Here is a 19,802-nt window from a genome sequence, read left to right as displayed (position 1 = left end):
AATCTATGGTGAATTAACTTTGTCAATTTATAAATTTATACGACTCACTCTATTTAAAGTATTTTTTGCATAATATAAAAAATGTAGTTATTTTTACTACATTACTCATATTAATCAAAATATCTCATCAAAAACATGAAAAAAATTGCATTATGATCATTGATTGATTGAAAATGGCGGCAATTTTGACATTTACATAACTTACAGATTAAAAATAAAGTGATTCTTGTGCTTGAGTATTTAACAAAATGTGCATTTTGGAACTTTTAAATTTGTATTTGTATAATATAAAATATTTGTTCATTTTACTTAAAAAAATACATATTTATTCTTATTTAAGTGACTTCAACATATTAAATAGTGAACATTGATAATATATTTTGATTTTGAATCTATGGCACGGTGCTATTTTATAAGCTATATAAAATACTTGACTCGAAGCTATTGAAAAAAATAACCATCAACTTACAACTATAGGTAAATTCCGTGTTGCCACCTAAAAAAAAAAAATATTGCCATATTCAAAAAGTTTTAATCTTCCGTACATTACTACATATTTTAGACTTTCAAACGTCCAAAGTTCAGATGTATGGATCTCCGGAACGTCTCAACAGATCTTGATGAAATTTGTCACAGATGTAGAACATAGTCTAAAAGAACACATAGACTAATACTTTTTTTAATTCCGAACGTACAGAGTCATGGGCGACAACTAGAATAAGTCATAATTTTGCCCTTTTTCCTATGTAGTGTTGGCACAATGTCTCTTTCCCTACCTATCTCTATCAGACGTCATATCTGAAATCACTTCCCTTCTTACACAATACTTTCTTCTGTCTTCCTTTAACTGTGGTGAAACTTATTTTAAGACATCTTACTATTATTATAAATGCGAATGTTTAGATGTATGTTTGAAGATATCTCCGGAAAGACTCAAGAGATCTTGATGAAATTTGGCATAAATGTAGAACATAATCTGGAAGAACACATAGGCTACTTATTAAGTTTCTAATACCGCCCGGACAGAGTCGTAGGCGACAGCTAGTATGTCTATATTTTATCCATACAAGTGATATGACAGTCGTAACTTACTAACCTTATTTCATGCTCATATTCCCGCCGTAGAAGTCAAAATCGTCAAGACCGTCAGGTTCGAAGGCTCGTATTTGCTCAAACAACTCGCTGTCCATAAAGCTACTCTCTGTTTGTGCGGGAGTAGCGGCGCTGAAGTAACTGTTGTTTTGTCAAGTGTATTTTTTGTTGTAAAATGTTTTGTAATTTATATTTGTGTTGTTGTAAAATGTTTTGTAATTTATATTTGTGTTGTAAAATGTTTTATAATTTATATTTGTGTTGTAAATTGTTTTGTAATTTTTATTTGTGTTGTAAAATGTTTTGTAATTTATATTTGTGTTTTAAAATGTTTTATAATTTATATTTGTGTTGTAAAATGTTTTGTAATTTATATTTGTGTTGTTGTTAAATGTTTTGTAATTTATATTTGTGTTGTAAAATGTTTTGTAATTTATATTTGTGTTGTAAAATGTTTTGTAATTTATATTTGTGTTTTAAAATGTTTTATAATTTATATTTGTGTTGTAAAATGTTTTGTAATTTATATTTGTGTTGTAAAATGTTTTGTAATTTATATTTGTGTTGTTGTTAAATGTTTTGTAATTTATATTTGTGTTGTAAAATGTTTTGTAATTTATATTTGTGTTGTAAAATGTTTTGTAATTTATATTTGTGTTGTAAAATGTTTTGTAATTTATATTTGTGTTGTTGTTAAATGTTTTGTAATTTATATTTGTGTTGTAAAATGTTTTGTAATTTATATTTGTGTTGTTGTTAAATGTTTTGTAATTTATATTTGTGTTGTAAAATGTTTTGTAATTTATATTTGTGTTGTAAAATGTTTTGTAATTTATATTTGTGTTTTAAAATGTTTTATAATTTATATTTGTGTTGTAAAATGTTTTGTAATTTATATTTGTGTTGTAAAATGTTTTGTGATTTTTATTTGTGTTATTGTAAAACGTTTTATGAATTATATTTGTGTGGTTATTGTAAAAAAGTGTTTATAAAAATAGTTTATGGTAATTTGTGTATTATTTTTAGAAATCGTGATTATAAATTGAAATGTTGAGATTTTTTTTAGTAACGACATTTGAAAATTAGTTTATTAGTTGAATAGAAATTTTCACAAAATTTAGATTTTAACAATGATTTGTATTAATTGTATAAAGTTTGTATGAAGTGTGTACGATGTGTATGAAAGTGTATGTATTACCGGATCACCATTACAGCAGCCATCGTGTTGGTATCGGGAAAAAAATAGAGAAAATGCAACACATTATTAGACGGTCGTGAATGAAATGACAATATAGTAAACAAAAAAAAAATAACATCGAAATTAAATAAAAAAAAAAAACTATTTCCCCGCCAAAATGGCAGCACAGACACGAAAGGCGTAACATCGCCCGTCTTTAAAAAATAAAAGATGACATATAATAAAAAAAAATATTAAAAAAAATCAACAATAATACAGATTAAAAAAACGACCGTCTGTGTTGCATTTTCGCGAAGGTTGGCAAAAAAAAATTGTCTTTGTCTTTAGTTTTTTTATCTTAAGGTGACAAATGAGCAAGCGGTCAGAGTCTTAATAGTTGTCAAAGATTAAATACGAAATATCACCAAAGACAAGTTTCTTTTTTTTTTGATAAATAATAACAAGGCTTATTTTTTCTGATGTCACATATAATTAAATTATAAAAACATCAAAATGGATAACCTTAATCTATTTTTGTCATGTAGAATTAGTAAAAAAAGAATTTTTTTTATATATAAATCGAGTCCGAGGCAATCGTAGAACACTTCTGCAGTGACACTTGTGTTGTTGAGACGACATATGTACAAGTACTACGGCAGTGGAATTCTACGATTGTAGTCTAATAATTCATTTAATTTTATTTTATAAATTCTAGAATGTCACAGTATAAGATACAACGTCTTTGAAACATTTTTCGAAAATTACGATGTCATTCATACATTTTTTTGCTATTTTTTTGCTTTTTGCTCAGCAGCTGTATAATAAAAAAAAATCATAACCAGACTTTACAAATAATTTGTGCGTACCTTTTCAAAACTTAAAAAGACTTTGATTTTTTCCTTCATTAGTCTGTATATTTTAAAAAATTTTACAAATCAAAAAATTTGAAAAAAAAAATCTTAAATAAAGAAATCTTGATAATTGGTAGTTATTAAAAATAATCTGTCACTAAACAGATTAAGTCCTAAACATAAAAAAATAATACTTTTCGATAATTCAATTTTTTTTTTGAAAAAAATTCAATCTCATTTAATACAACGAATTTGTCATTTTGAACGATTATGTTAACCTTTCCTTATATATTTCATATTGAAAATTATTATTTCAAATAGTCACATCCTTTTATTCTTCTATATCAGAGACAATTCATTCACTCTAAGGGGGCGTCCATAAATTACGTGAGGTGTTTTTTTTAATTTTCTGCCCCTCCCTCCCCCCCTGGTGAGATGTCGTGAGATTTTATTCAACCCCCTCCCCCATCTCCTAATCTCACGTGAGATTTATTAATTTATTAATTTATAAATTATTTTCTATTGAACGAATTAGTGAATGATCTTTATCGTATTACGATTACGCTTAAGATTAAATCTGAAGCATGTACAATCTGGATTAAATGGACCAAAATAGTATAATTTTTTTTTGTTTCAATCAGAAAAAAAATTGCGTGATATTTGCCGAGACCCCCCCTCCCTCCAACGTAAGATTAGATGAGATTTGACTCGACCCCCTCCCCCCTTTAAACACCTCACGTAATTTATGGACGCCCCCTAACCATAGTCTAATATAAAACTTTTGACACATGTCATCAAAGAAAACTCTCATAGTATTTTTTTATATACGTTGTGCAGACATCTCTTGAAATCTAAAATATACTTAACGAAAAAAGGTCGCTCAGTACACAACTTATTGGCATACGAACTTAATTGGTTATTATGTAAAAGGGTACCGAGTTCTCTTTGCATGAAACAAGACAATTCTGTAACTGGAACACCGCGAAGTGCCCTGACTGTACATATGAAATTCAAATTAAAAATACATTTGTATTTGGCGGGGATCGAATCCTAACCTAATAACAATTGCGCTACAGACGATCTCAGTAACATATTTCAACGTAATCCGATATTCTTTTAAACCATAGACATTTAATTCGAAAAATAATTGAGATTCAAATAAGCATTGTCGATGGTTTAACAATTTTTTTTTTGAGTGATCTAAGAGATGAATTCACAACATATAAAACTTGTGCTAGTCACTTCAAAGTTATAGCAAATGCATAGAGATCATAATTTTACGAATTGGTCGAATAAAACCACGTTGGAATTGATCGCAAATGGAAAGAAAATTAAAAAAAAAAAGAAACCTTTTCACACAATGGTTAGTTAATAAAAAGTGTAAAAAAAAACTATAAATCTCCATTTAGTACCTATATAATAAATATAATATATAATTTTAAAACTATAAAATAGTACATATTCAATAAATCCAGAATTAACATTTTATAACAGTATTTCAACAAGAGATATTGAAAAAAGATTTAAAAAAAAACTATAATCCTGGCAACTTTTAAAATATATTTTTTTATCTATGGACGTTTTTCGTTATGGTAGACAACTACTGTTCGACAAGGTGACTTTGACATTGACAGTCTCTAATGAGCTGTTGCAATTTAGTTACTCTTTTTGCCCACCGAGCCAGAAAAGTTTGTCGTATTATAAAATAATATCTTCGATTTAATTAAGGACGGTTTATCTGTGTAAAAATTGACAATTTTTTGCATCTAGTTATTTAATTTTTTATTCTGATTAAAATTTCAATATATCTTAATAACAGTGAATAAAATTTGAAAAAATCTGTTACGTCAAAGACCAAAAAAAAATCAAATGACTAACCGTAGGTTTCTAAGAGCAAAATCTCCGGTTAACACATCTTATCAAAGGTGGGCTTTAACTCGTTAATCCATTAAACGTTAATTAACGAAGTTAACATTTTGCTTAACGGATTAACTTTTAAGTTAACTTCAAAAAGTGTTAACGCTTTTATTAACTTCTGTTAAACTCAACTTCCGTTAATTAAGTCCGTTAGAAGTTAACTTTTTAATTAATGTATCAACGATTAACGAAGTTAACTTTTTAATTAACGAATCAATGATTAACGAAGTTAACTTTTTAATTAACGAATCAACTATTAAATAAGTTAACTTTTCGATTAACTCTCGATTAAGCGTCAAATTTGTAGGAACCACATCTGTATATTGTATTTCTATGGTTTAAAATTTCAAAATATATAATTTAATATAGAACGTAAAGTTTATTTAGTAAAAAAAAAATATTTAGATGTTTTTTTTTAATTTAAATTTATCAACAGTACTGACATTAAATGTCTGATATAAAATTTTGGTCGCATTTTAAAACTTAATTTCCGAAATAGTAACATGCTTGGTCCAGGGCCGTATTTATTATTATTGTAAAAAATTTAACACTAATTAATTGCGGCCCTGTATTTTTTATAATAATAATTAATTATATTTTTGAAAAAAAAAAATTAGTTCGTTGTTCTTCGCTATTTTTTATAGCTAAAATTCGAGTCATCATAATTTGAATTACATTTGTTAAAAAGTTTTTTTATGATATTCATTTCGAGATATGTATTTAATTAAAAAATAAATATAAACAGTCAGTAGTTTTTGTTAAAAAATGTCTAATTTTACTTACATTAGATACAAAAAAATTATTTAAAAAAAATAGTTGTAGAAAAAAAAACTTTTAAATTCGATTGAAACCCTGAGTTATATTTAGATATGTATAACAACCGAAATTTTGAAAAAAAAAATCCTCAAAAAATTTTTTTCTTTAATTTTTTTTTATAAAAATAACGCTTAATTTTTTCCAAGCAAAAAAAATCTTAAAATAGAGCCTCAAAATAGATAATAATAATAAAAAAAATTTCGACCAAGACAAAATTATAAAAAGTAACGCGTTAGACTAAAAAAAAATGTGACTCCACAAAATACTGTTAGACACTTATTATTAACCCTTTCACTGCAAGTGATAAATATTAATAACGTCAACGTGTTTATAAAAAAAAACAATGTTTACTTTTAAATATGTCCTAACAAAACTGCTTCCGCTTTAAGTACTTTGTAATTGTATCGGATTTCTGAAAACTACGCAATCAAATTTCATTATTTTTATGGCTCCTATGAATAAGGGACAATGTACAAATTGACAACTTTAGAGATGCTCTCAAAGTTTCAACCATATAGGAAAAATAGACACGCATTGGACCTTTTACTTCAGCAAAAAAATAACATTTACACCTGTAAATGTGTAGTTGTGTTTAGTGCATGTTAATTAAATTAAGAGATAGCTTTTAACATAAATAAAAAAAAACTTGAGAGGTGTGTTGGGACACCCGGATGGAACGAAGTTCCTTTCGATTAATTAGTGAAGGAACCAATGTTTATTCTATGAATAAAAAACTTAAGTCTTCACAAGAAGTACATTTTATTTCTATGAATTTTCTTTATATATTGTCACGTCGTTGCCATGGTGAAGTAGCGCTCATTCGTCGTTAACATACTTACTATAGCAAAAAGTGTCGTGACAACTTTTCCTAAGAATTTTTTCCGTCTAGCCCCCTTTCACAACGCGCGATAAGGAACTTCGTTCCAAAAATGTAGAAATCAACAATTTGTTACTTTGGCCCTTATACGTAAGAGCCATAGATTTCTTGTAATAGACGTAGGATAAAATGTTTTGAATTTTTTTTAAGTTAAAATGCAATTTTTTTATGGTTAGGCTTTTAGATATTAATAAGCTAATAAAATAAGAATATATAAGCCTTAAAAAGTACACAACGTAATACTAATCAACCACAATAACATGATATGAATAATGACGTCACAGTACGAAATTTCGAGACTAAAAAAGCGACTGTAATTTTTTTCACGTTAATTTAAAAACGTTCAATTCATTTAGAACGGACGTAGTATTTAAAAAACAGTTTACAAATTTTATAACATTTAACATTCATTAATATTATTATTTTTTTATATTAGAAACTATAGTCCATTTACGATAATTCTGCAATGTTTTGAAAATAGTTCATATTAAAAGTTTATACACGACAATAATGTAAAGATAAAATACTTTAACACCCAAGGCATTGGAAAAAGAGGGCGTTGTGGAAATTTCGGCCGAGGAGCTGTTGAAATTTCGCCCAGGGCGCTGTTAAAATGTCACCCTGGGCGCTGTTAAAATTTCACCCTGGGCTCTGTTAAATTTTCCCCCAGAGCGCTGTTGAAATTTCGACCAGGAGCTGATAAAATTTCACCCAGGGCGCTGAAAATATCACGCTCTGGGAGCCATTGAAATTTCACCCAGGGCGCTGAAGAAATCACGCCCTGGGAGCCATTGAAATTTCACCCAGGGCGCTGAAGAAATCTAGCCCTGGGAGCCATTGAAATTTCACCCAGGGCGCTGAAGAAATCTAGCCCTGGGAGCCATTGAAATTTCACCCAGGGCGCTGAAGAAATCTAGCCCTGGGAGCTATTGAAATCTCGCCCAGGGCGCTGAAGAAATGTCGCTAGTTGCGCAAAATGTATGTAGGTTTGTTTTTATGTGTCCGTAGTCATAAACTGATTTATACGAGTGACGTCATATTCATAAGGAAAGACGATTTTTTTTTTGTTTTTTTTTTAACTAGCAATAGACCTATGACATCGTTATCGCTAAAAAAGTATCCTATAACATTCCCGTATGCATCAGCTACCTTCCAGTAAAATTCCGTCAAAATCGATCCACCAGTTCCGGAGATTACCCAGAACAAATACTTATTTGCGGACAAACAGTAAGACAATTTTTTTTTATAATCATGTTTCGTCCACATGAATGTAACGAGGCATTTTTTTCGATTTTACACACAGACATTGCATTTTTATTTATATGTATAGTGTTATCTTATGCAGAATCATCGTGATTGGATTACAGACAGACAAACGTTCCTATCTATCTAATACGAACAGCTAGTTCATTGAAGACCTTAAATTTAAACACACCGAAAAATACCTTTAATACTGATTTTTTTTGCCTACACAAAGACAAGTTGATTTAATCATCCAAAAAAAAAAAATAGTGGTCACCTGTCAAAAATGATGAATCGGCCATCTTGTAAAAATTGGAGGAAAAATTGATCTATTAGTTTTGATGAAAAAAAAATCGCGGTTTTTTTTCTTAGTGACAAGATTTTTTTTTGCCGAATTTGAAAATAAATTACAACATTTTTTTTCAACAACATCTATCTAATACATTTTAATTTTGAACAAAAAAAAAATTGACATTTCGTATTTTTTTTTCCTTGCAATTGATTTACAATTGCAATATAGTAGTGCCGCAGCTGGAAGGAATAAAAAAATATTTTTTTTTGTTTGTGGTCAACTTACAAAACTAAATTATCATAAAACCAGGGGTGGTCAATAATTTTATAATACTTAGTAATAATAATCGATGAAAAACTGTAAAAAATTAAAAAAAAATTACGAAAATCGATTCGAAGACATCAATTTTAAAATCGATTAATTATTACGCCAACATTCAATTTCCGATATGACAATTTACGTCAAAGTGACAGCTGTCAAAAGAACCGCCATTTATTTAATTTGACGTATTTAGCAATGTTTATATTCGACAATAATTGCCCACCCCTGGTATAATTTTTTTCCAGTCTTAATTTTTTTTTTACGACGATTTTTTATAATCTTAAACTAAATAAAGCAACTAGACTAAAATGTACTTTAAGTAATAGAGTTCAAATTTTATTTCCATGTAACTATTACATCATCTAAAAGGAAGGGAAGCACAGATACTTAAAAACTAAAAAAAAAAAAATATAAAAAAAGTAAAAAAATTATCAAATCAAAGGATGTGACTATTTCACTCGATTCAAACTTAGCTTAAACTAAAAAAAAAACTTAAATTAAATTTCACGTTGCGTAGTTTCAAAACTCAAGCATGTACCTACAAATGAAATAAAAACAACAAAAAATGTAAAAAAAATTAAAAGAAAAAAAAAACGAAAAAAAATCCCATGATTTCTTTAATATTTACATGACTGAAGTGTGAATTATCAATAAAAAAAGTCCTCTTTCCTTCCCCATTCTATTCTTATAAGGAAATTATAGGAAGGGGTTGAGAATTTAACATAGGAGGGGACTTACAGGAGGAAGTGGAAATATACCCTTTCTATCAGTCCCCTCCCCTGTCCATTCAAGGTAGTTCCAGGGGAGGGGACTTACATGAGGAAGTGGAAATATACCCTTTCTATCAGTCCCCTCCTCTGTCGATTTAAGGTATATAAAAAACATACCTGCTCTGCACACTGGGTGTATTACGATGCGAGTCAGGAGAGTGCGAGTGCGCGTACGCAGGTGATGGAGACATGTACGGCGGCAAAGTGGTCACCAGTACTGGCTTCACGTAACCGTTCTTCAGCATCTCATTCTCTGAGAGACAATGTTAGGTATATTGTGGTTGGTTTACTCTTTGATGACTGATGTTTTTTAATCTTTGGTAGGTATAAGGATGTTTGACAATTTATTTGACATAGGTATATTGAAGTTGGTTACTCTTTGACGCATGTTTACTCTTTGATGTTTTTTTAATCTTTGATATGTGATTTAAGGTTATGTTCATTTGACATTTCACTAGAAATGATGATTGAGAAAATTTCGTGATTATTTCTACTGAAATACTATTAAAATGCGAATGTTTAGATCAATGTTTCCCAAAATGGGCGATAATGCCCCCTTGGGGGCGTTTGAAACCTAGGAGGGGGCGATAAGGGGCCCAAATGGGGGGCATTGAAATTAATTAAAGTAATGAAATTGTGGTTTTTAAGTTTTAGGGCTGAATAAAAATTAGGGGTCTCTGAAATATAAGTGATTTTCAAAGAGGGCGGTGAAAGAAATAAGTTTGACAATCACTGGTTTAGATGTATGTATGTTTGAAGATATCTCCGGAACGTCTCAACATATCTTGATGAAATTTGTCACAGATGTAGAACATAGTCTAAAAGAATACATCGACTACTTATAAAGTTTTTTTTTTATTTTACACGAAAGGAGTCACGGGCGATAGCTAGTATTAATCCAAACATCTTGATAATTGTAAAAGAAAAGTGTACTCACCAGGTTTAGTATAATATTTGGAGAAGACATCATCTTTAGCAACATTAGGATAGAGGAACTGAAGCTGTGCGAGGTCCAGGATGCGATCTGCCAGAGAGCGCAGCATCAGATCACGAGAGGTGAACGGCTGCAGGCTGAACACCTCATTACCTTCTGGATATCAACAGACAAAAAAAAAATCAGTAAAGCATTTTTGGGGAATATTTCCCAAATTTAGAGTAGATTTATCTCATTTTTAGAGTAGATTTCTCACCAATGCCAAGTAAATCAGATTTGAATATTCTAACTAATATAAAAATTAACTAGAGCGGATCATAGATCACTAACATTAAAAATATTCCCAAATTTAGAGTAGATTTATCTCATTTTTAGAGTAGATTTCTTGCCAATACAGAGTAAATCAGTTTGAATATTTTTACTAGTATAAAATTTAACTATATTGGCGCCCAACATTAAGAAAATTCCCCAAATTTAGAGTAGATTTCTCACCAATAACCCAGTAAATCATATTTGAATATATTAACTTACAAATTACTTAAATATAGTGGTAATCGAATACCTAAATTTAAAAAAAATTCCCCACTTTAGAGGAGATATTATATTTATTTTGTGGGATATAAACGTAATGTAATGTTAATTACCTCCAGTCCATGCGATAGTTATCCCTCCCAGTTCAGAATCAGAGAAACGCAACAGAAAAGTGCCAGGAGGACATTTCGCTAGCATTTCCTCAGCTTGCTTCTTCTGTATGAAGCCCATAATCAATCTAGAAAATGAAAAAAACAAATATAAAAAAAATAATATGAAGACTTTACATAAAAATTAATTCCGAATACCTAAGGCTCTTATGTAAATTGTGGTACGTTTGAAATGAGAAATTTTCCAAAACAAAAAAAAACTTTAAATATACAATAATCAATAAAAATCTACAGTTGTTCTTCTTTTTTTACATCACTTTAAAATGTATACATAAATTTGTATTTATCAAATTAATTTATTTATTTCATCCCGATTTTTATTTTTTTTACTTTTCACATATTAACTCAGCAACGAATACGATAGAAGATAAATAAGCGAGAAAACTCTATAAGCGAGAGTCATTATCCAATTGCAACGGACTAACTCCATAAGCGAGAAACTCAGATTAGAGATACCTCTATATGTGAGAAAAAGAGATACCTCTATATGTGAGAAAAAGAGATACCTCTATATGTGAGAAAAAGAGATACCTCTATATGTGAGAAAGAGATACCTCTATATGTGAGAAAAATCTCACAGTCTCTTGAACTCTCGCTTCAAGTTCGAATGTATATTTTTAATTCCAATAGTCTAAAAATCTGAGGGTCAATAGCTCAGGGGTTAAACACTTGACTTGTAATCTGCATGTCCTGGCTTCGAATCCTACCATATACCAATGTGTTTTTCAATTTACATATGTACATTTATCTGACATTCTTAAGATGAAGGAAAACATCGTGATGTAAATATCTGATAAGAAATTCAATGATATGTGTGAAGTCAACTCGCACTTGACTGTGGTTGACTATGACATAGTCATCTCTAACTTAGTGTAGACTCTGAGACCTTCAATACAAACATATCCAACATACACTCACCTATCACACCACAGAGTACGCAGATAGTCCCTGGTGACCTTCACCACCATGTAGAACCACTCCCAGAAGGTGAAGTTCCTCTCCGGCAGCGCATCCTTGCAGAACTGGGTCCAGCTGACAGCCATCGCGTTCAGCTCCATTGTGGAAATTGGGAGATTGCTCCTGTATGGGAGACTTAAGGTAAGAGGGGTTTAGTTTGTGAGGGACTTATTATATGAGGGGCTTAACCTAAGGGGGTTTTAAACAGTATTATTCAATTTTCGATTTAACTTTTTTTAGCGAAATATTGGTGTCTATTTTTAATCGATTGAGGAAAAACCCACAGAATATAAATATCTCCCCTTTCCATTCCATCCCTTTCATCAAATATCCTTCCCCTTCCAATCCTTGTAAAAAAATTGTGTATTTTTTAACATACCTAAATATCTTCTCTGCGAGGAAGCGTAAGTTATCTTCAGAGAGATCTCCTCCAGTTGCTGAACCAAATTTGATGCGAAGTGTCTCCGCCAACTGACCCCATGTCACCTGAACATAAAAAAAACAAGCTTTAATTTAAAAAAAAAAAGATAAATTACTCGTCAATTCGATTCAAATGTGTCCATACTCTATTAGGTTGTATTTAATTGTGAAGTTCCTATGACCACCTTCCAGTTCCATCATCAGATCAGCGACATTTCATCATTATATTGTATTGACATCAGATTTATAAATATATGCAGAATTTCAACTCATCAGTTAATGGGAAGTGATTGAAAATTTGCAATATTTTATTTAAAAAAAAAGACCGATCAAGTGCGAGGTGAATTCAAACAAAGGGTTCTGTACAAATTTAAAGGTATATGAGTCATAATTTACAGTTTTCACCGATTTTTTCCTTTATCTGTGCTGTAATACGTTATTTCGTAACAAATTAATAGATTTTAAGATCACGAGAAGTACTTTGTAGTTTTTAATTCCTTTGCTAGTGTCAAAAATTCGGGAAAAATTTGCGTCACAAACGTATCTCTTTTGATAACGTTTATTTAAAGGTTTGATTACTTTAAAAATCCAAGAAACAATAGATCTGAATCATCATCAGCTCACTACACTGAGGGTCTCAGAGTCTACACTAAGTTAGAGATGACTATGTCATAGTCAACCACAGTCAAGTGCGAGTTGACTTCACACATATCATTGAATTTCAACTCAGATATTTACATCACGATGTTTTCCTTCATCTTAAAAAAGTCGAAAAACAGACAAACAGACAGATAATAAATCCTAAAAGATTTCCGTTTTTCCTATCAAAGTACGGAACCCTAAAACAAGAAAAAAACTTGATTTTTATATCTAAGTCCACAAGTGGACTTTCTTACCTTATCCGGTACAGCAAAAGGTACACGTCCTGGTGGACTGAAGGCATTATCCCACGTGACTGTTGCCCAGCCGTGGGGCTCCTGGTTACCATGGACTATCACCACCACGGGCAGAGATAGAGTCCATACCTACATACATACATAAATACATATTATAAATGTGAATATTTATATGTATATTTGTTTAAACATATCTCCGGAACGTCTCAACGGATCTAGATGAAATTTGGCACAGATGTAGAACATAGTCTGGAAGAACATATAGGCTATTTATTATGTTTTTTTTTTAATTCCGTGCGAAAGTCGCAGGCGACAGCTTAAGGAGAAGCAGTAATATTAAAAATGCGAATGTTTAGATTTATGTATGTATGGATGGATGAATGTTAGAAAGATCTTGATGAAATTCGGTGTATAGATGTAGAATACAGTCTGGAAATCATTATATTATTACTAGCTGTCGCCCGCGACTCCGTCCGCGCGATATGAAAAAAAAAACTTAGTAAGTAGTCTATATGTTCTTCCAGATTATGTTCTACATCTGTAACAAATTTCATCAAGATCTGTTGAGTCGTTCCGGAGATAACTTCATACAAACATCCATTCATCCATACATACATAAATCCTTACATTAGCATTTATAATGTTAGTAAGATTTATTTTACCTGAAATACAAGTTCTCCTCCTCCGACATTGAACTCTGATTGGAAGAGTAGAGTCAACTTTTCATCCATTACACTTTCTGTACCTTTCTTTTCTGCGCGTTTTATCTTACGCAGTTGCATGTTTCTGGAGGGGAAAGAAAAAAAAAACAATTTTAAAAAAGACAAATTTTTTGAAAAAAAAAAAAAAAAAAAAACTGAGAAAAAAAATTAAAAGCTTTTTTTTCTTTTCTGATATTGTAGAGTTTTTTTACATTGTTTTTAAATGCCAATACTTAAATATAATAAAAATATTAATCCATTTTTTTTCCTCATCTCTTAACAGTAGTAGTCGGGAGATATTTTTTCAAATTTTTTTTAGTTTTCATTTTACTACAATATGACATAACTATATTCTATAAATTGTAGTTAAGATTTTTTCAAATTTTGCAATTTTTTTTTTTTGAAAAAAATTTTTTCAAAAAATTTTTTTTACTTTTTTTGTAAAAAACCTCACCTGAAGCTAACACTGAGCTGCCTGCTGGTGTGCTGGTACTCCATACAGCCGCTATTATTGAGGATATCACCACATTCAACCGGCTGCTTTCCTCTACCACCTTGAGTGTCACTCTTTAGTAACAACTGAGCTTGTTGCTCCGATATTATTACCACCTGGTAATAAATATAATGTTAGGACTGTTGAGGGTAGTCACACAAAAGGTTTTATAAGGAAGCATGCGCTGCTGCTCGAGGCAGTCTCTTTCCATCCGTCATTGCGGAACGTCTGACATTTTTGTTTATTTACGTTCGGTTTGAGTTTATACTATTGCGAGGATTATTATGAAGTAGAGTTAAATTCATTATTTCGCTGTTAGTTTAATTCTTTTAAAATACTTTTGCATCAAATATCTTATAATAATAATAAAGCCATTTATTTCCATACAGATAAACACGAAATTAAAAAAAAATTAAATAAAATGTACAAAGTAACTTACTTCTATTTGCAATTTTTTACAATTATAATAAACTAGCTTTTACCCGCGACTCCGTCCGCGCGGAATAAAAAATAGAAAACGGGGTAAAAATTATCCTATGTCCTTTTCCTGGTTCTAAGCTACCTGCCCACCAATTTTCAGTCAAATCGATTCATCCGTTCTTGAGTTATAAATAGTGTAACTAACACGACTTTCTTTTATATATATATAGACTAGCTTTTACCCGCGACTCCGTCCGCGCGGAATAAAAAATAGAAAACGGGGTAAAAATGATCCTATGTCCGTTTCCTGGTTCTAAGCTACCTGCCCACCAATTTTCAGTCAAATGGATTCAGCCGTTCTTGAGTTATAAATAGTGTAACTAACACGACTTTCTTTTATATATATAAGATGTAAATTAAATATAAAAAAAATAATACTTAAAGATAAATCTTTGGGATACAAAACTTTAAAGAAAGAGAAGAAAAAAACTGTAAAAGTTAGTTTACATTACGGAATAAAACAATTTTTTTGTCAAATAGACGTATAATGCGAGTTAATCGATAACAGAGAAAAAATTACACGGTTAAAATTAATTTCAGTCCTCTTTCCCTTTCCACTCTTTTCTTATGAGGAAAGGATGGGAAGGGGAGGTGGATTTGATGGAGGAGGAGATGCATAGGAAGGTAAAATATTCTCTTTTTGTACGTCTCCTCCTTTGTCGATTGAGGGTAGACAACGCAACTGCAATTGCGAATGTCTACGGGCAGCGGTCGCTTCGCCATTTCGGCGAATTCTTTTGGCCGCTTGCTCGTTTGCCACATTGTAATATATATATATATAAAAAGATCTTGATGAAATCTGTCAATTTATCACTTTTTAAGTTTTTTTTTTAATTCCGAGCGAACAGAGTCGCAGGCGATAACTAGTATGTAAATATTACTTATTACAAAGTTAATTACTTTATAATAAAACTTACCGTAACTCTGGGTGGTGTCATATGAACATTTAATTGACCACCGACGAGCAAACGAACGGTTGCTGTAAAACTGAAAAAAAAAAAAAGAAAAAAAAATCTTAAATTAGAGTCGATTCAATAGTAAAAAAAAAAAAAATTTATCACTTATTTTTTTTTATTAAATTTTTTTTTTACTTATTTGTTATATAATTAATTTTTTGACATTTAAATATTTTAAGTGATGATAAAATGAAAAATAAAATACAAGAATATAAGAACTTATAAATTGCTTTCGATTTTTTTTTTAATTAATCTTTAAAACTCAATTTGCTTCTACAGGATGTTTCTTAAGCGACTAAGAGCTTGAAGAGAAAAAAAATATTTGCAAACAAACATACTTTGAAATTCAATTGGTTGACAAAGGACATCATCTTTTTTGGTCCAAATATGAAAGTGCCGGCCAATAAAAAAATATGCTGTATTCCGTTAGAACTTGTCCCCCTGAGTATTTATTATTATGACACCAAAGCTGTAGGGTCATTGTCCTTGGTGTTATTGGAGTTCAAAAATTCAACATCTTGATTATAAGAAAAATATATATACAGGGGTTATTTTGTTTAATTAAACACTATAAAATCATCATCGTCTGGTACAACAATAATGTTCTCCAATCCATAAGCTGGAGGGGTTATTGCTGGCAAATGTCGTGCATGGCTCATGTACCATATAATGCACATAATATGGGAGCAGCATCCAATTGTTCGCTTTCCTATGATGCACGAACAATAATAGTGAGCGATTGCTTGTCGGCCTGATAACGACCTATCGATTATAATGTAGACATAATACTGTCTTGCTCTAACATGCCGCGATTGCAGTCGGCCTCTTATCATCCATAAATCATTGCCCTGCAATTCCGCCAAGTCTTCATTTGATAACTCATTGCTGAGCTCAATTGTGAATGCTCCATTGTCAAGGACGTGCTCACCGTAATAGCTTTTGGCCTGTTTTAGTTGATAAACGCCCAGAGCGAATAATAATAATTCGTTCTCATCCATTCTTGGAAAATCTACAAACTCTGGCATATCTGCAGTCATTAAAGTAAACTGAGCACGTCTGCGATTGTAGTTATGGCGTATTACAAGATCTGCCAATCTTTTTGGCATATTAATTCTTTGGTGGATAATCTCTAAAATCGCAGCAGCATTTGGATTATCTTCAATCAAAACATGAAAACGATTTATGATCCCCGCTGCTATCTTGAAATAGTCGAACATGCTGGGAAGAGCTCTGTTATTATATACATTTCGCAACAGGCGAAAATCTCTTTTGAACCTGCCGTTGACCACTTCAACCACCCAACGACAGATTGTTACCAGTCTGGACTTATTGGCCTGATCCGTGGTTAGCTGTGTCTCATTTGGATACTTTGTTTGAGGCATATGTTGTACGTATCCACAAGATTTCAGATTTCTTGCTGAGTCTGGAAAACCACGGTCCAGAATAAAAACATCGCCACTCCTATAAAACCAGTGGAAGGCACTGTCAGCATTATTAAGCATATCATTCATTATATCTGCGTCAGACGTGGTGGCAGCATATGGTCCGTTAACTTCGATAATGTGTCCATCACAAGAAACCAAGAGGAACGGTTTTAGGAGGTTTCTGTATTTGTGATGGCTGTAAGACTTGCGTTGGAAAAAATAATTTCCACTTTTTTGCAGATAGATGTACGTGCCATCACAAATCGTGATAGCTTTCCTTTCATCTTCTGGGCTCGATGGGTTCCCAAACAGATTGTTGGGTAGAAAAAGATTCCTGTGTGCTACATCCTCACGGGAAATATGGTCAAACCCAACATTTAAGGGCACAAAATCTTCTAACAGAGCGTTGCGTCCGATTTTTAACCACGTATGAAACGCTGTTTCGCTACATTTAAAAATATTAGCAAGCCGCGCGTTCGAGTCACCTGTTCTTAACTTGACTAATACTGCCGCAAGTACGGTTCTTTTATTCTTTTTAGTTCTCAGACTTGGTAAACTGTCTAATAATTCAGTAAACTGATCTTGAGTCAGTCCTGTCCAAGTATGAAACTCGGCTGGTGCTATATTTTCATACTGCTCAAAATCAAGTATTTCCTCCGTAATATGTCTTTGTAACATCGACATGATAGTCATTATTTGAGCTGCAGTGAATTCCTCAGAAGAGTTGTCTTGTACAGGAAGTAAATGCCACAGATTTTGCTCCACGTGTTCATTACAGACACGTGCGCTTTCTGGCACGAAATAGCTGTAGCGGCATACCATGCGAAAAACTATGTTCTCTGGAACACGACGGCGTGATTCATTCGTACAATGTAGGAAAATGCAACTATTTGCGGTGTTTGGAGCACGAAGAAGACCTGGCAAAATCAGCGAAATTGGTCTTGAATTTGGAACTTCCGATAGATCACGGTCTTGATCAGCTTGCTGTTCAGCCTCCCGAATAAGTCGCTGGTGCGTTCGTTCCGTTCTTTGCCAACAGGGTCGACAAATGAACGCAGTAGGCTCCAACTGTCGAGCTACTATATCTTCTATTACTATTTGGGCGATATCAAGATATTGCATTTCTCTGGAAACCCAATCATATCTTCGCCGATTCTCTGTCGATGCACGGCACGCGATACACAACTCTGCCATGACTCGCAGCAATGTTCAAACTTAACAACGGAGATAACAAAAACAAAAGAAATCAAAGCACAAGAACTGGTGGGCATGACACAAACATACACGGCAGCGTTGCTTTCGGTACTAAACAATAAACGCGATTGCTAGCAAACGAATGAGCCTGGCGATGGCGGTAGTTCGCGGAAAAAAGAGGGGCATCTGCTCGCTGCACCTGCGCGGCCATTGTTATTGCCATTTTCTAGGAAAAAGTCCCGGAATCCCACCCGATTATGCAGTAATATTAGTGGTTTAAATGTTATCTTGTCAGAAATAGGTCAAGAACCACTATATTTTACTAAACGATGTTCAAAATAAAAATATGGTAGAACTGAAATGTATGAAGATGTTGAATTTTTGAACTCCAATAACACCAAGGACAATGACCCTACAGCTTTGGTGTCATAATAATAAATACTCAGGGGGACAAGTTCTAACGGAATACAGCATATTTTTTTATTGGCCGGCACTTTCATATTTGGACCAAAAATGTATGAAATCCCGATGATGTCCTTTATTGATTTTGGCTAAATTATTTTTTTTCTTTTATCCTTTGTAATTTTTAACCTGTTTTCTATAAATCTTACTAAAATTATAAAATATTTGGATGGATGAATGATGTTTGTTTGAAGATATCTCCGGAAAGACTCAACAGATCTTAATATTTGTCACAGATGTAAAACATAGTCTGAAAGAGGACATAGACTAAAGTTTTTTTTTTAATTCCTATTAAACTTTAGATTAATTATGATAGATATAGAGGTCTTTTTAGGTCAATGTTATGAATCATTGTTTACTGTTAATCTAATTCTATCTTTTTTTTTATCTTTTTTCTTTATTTTTTTTTTTTATTAATATTATTTTTTATAAAGGTGTCAACTGAAAACTAGCCCAGGGGCAGTTTAGTCTGTCCCTGCTTCGCTGAGTTGGCTCCCTTTTGGCACACTTTGTGCCTTGTATGTGTGTATTTTTTCTTTTTTGAGTTTTTTTTTTTTTGAGTGGTAATAAATATTTTTTCTTTTTTTCTTCTTTTACTTCTACAAATTTTTTGAATAAAACATCCTGTATATAACTCACCGAGTGTTAGTCTTCATAACTTGAGGTGGTTGCTTCTCTATAACGAAGGTGGATGTAACGAGGGTAGACAGTAAACTTGTCACCTGAAGTTATTTTAATTTAATGAATTAAACTGAACATTGAGTGAATGTATGACAATTTATCTTACTAATATAAACTAGCTTTTACCCGCGACTCCGTCCGCGCGGGA

The 19,802-nt window shown here is 31.7% G+C and overlaps 1 protein-coding gene across 6 annotated transcripts in view; it reads right to left on the bottom strand.

Moving 5' to 3' along the window:
* Positions 1-379: 379 nt before the first annotated feature.
* Positions 380-19,802, bottom strand: part of LOC106707664 (signal transducer and activator of transcription 5B) — a 28,212-nt gene continuing 8,789 nt past the window's right edge. For 3 of the 6 annotated variants that reach the window (XM_045685266.1, XM_045685265.1, XM_045685267.1), the window contains exons 10-21: positions 19,613-19,695; positions 15,855-15,924; positions 14,419-14,573; positions 13,926-14,049; positions 13,264-13,392; positions 12,327-12,433; positions 11,909-12,082; positions 10,934-11,058; positions 10,293-10,445; positions 9,473-9,608; positions 1,097-1,233; positions 380-496 (exon numbers count right to left, since the gene is read on the bottom strand). In XM_045685266.1, the coding sequence (XP_045541222.1) occupies positions 1,098-1,233; positions 9,473-9,608; positions 10,293-10,445; positions 10,934-11,058; positions 11,909-12,082; positions 12,327-12,433; positions 13,264-13,392; positions 13,926-14,049; positions 14,419-14,573; positions 15,855-15,924; positions 19,613-19,695 (1,392 nt within the window). In that variant the 3' untranslated portion in view covers positions 380-496; position 1,097. Of the gene's footprint in view, positions 497-1,096; positions 1,234-9,025; positions 9,124-9,472; positions 9,609-10,292; positions 10,446-10,933; positions 11,059-11,908; positions 12,083-12,326; positions 12,434-13,263; positions 13,393-13,925; positions 14,050-14,418; positions 14,574-15,854; positions 15,925-19,612; positions 19,696-19,802 lie in introns of those variants that run through there. The other 3 variants (XM_045685268.1, XM_045685269.1, XM_045685270.1) reach the window with 3 other exon arrangements.

Source organism: Papilio machaon, chromosome 29 (genome assembly GCF_912999745.1).
Source record: "Papilio machaon chromosome 29, ilPapMach1.1, whole genome shotgun sequence".
Taxonomy (NCBI): domain Eukaryota; kingdom Metazoa; phylum Arthropoda; class Insecta; order Lepidoptera; family Papilionidae; genus Papilio; species Papilio machaon.
This window is presented reverse-complemented; position numbering and strand designations above follow the sequence as displayed.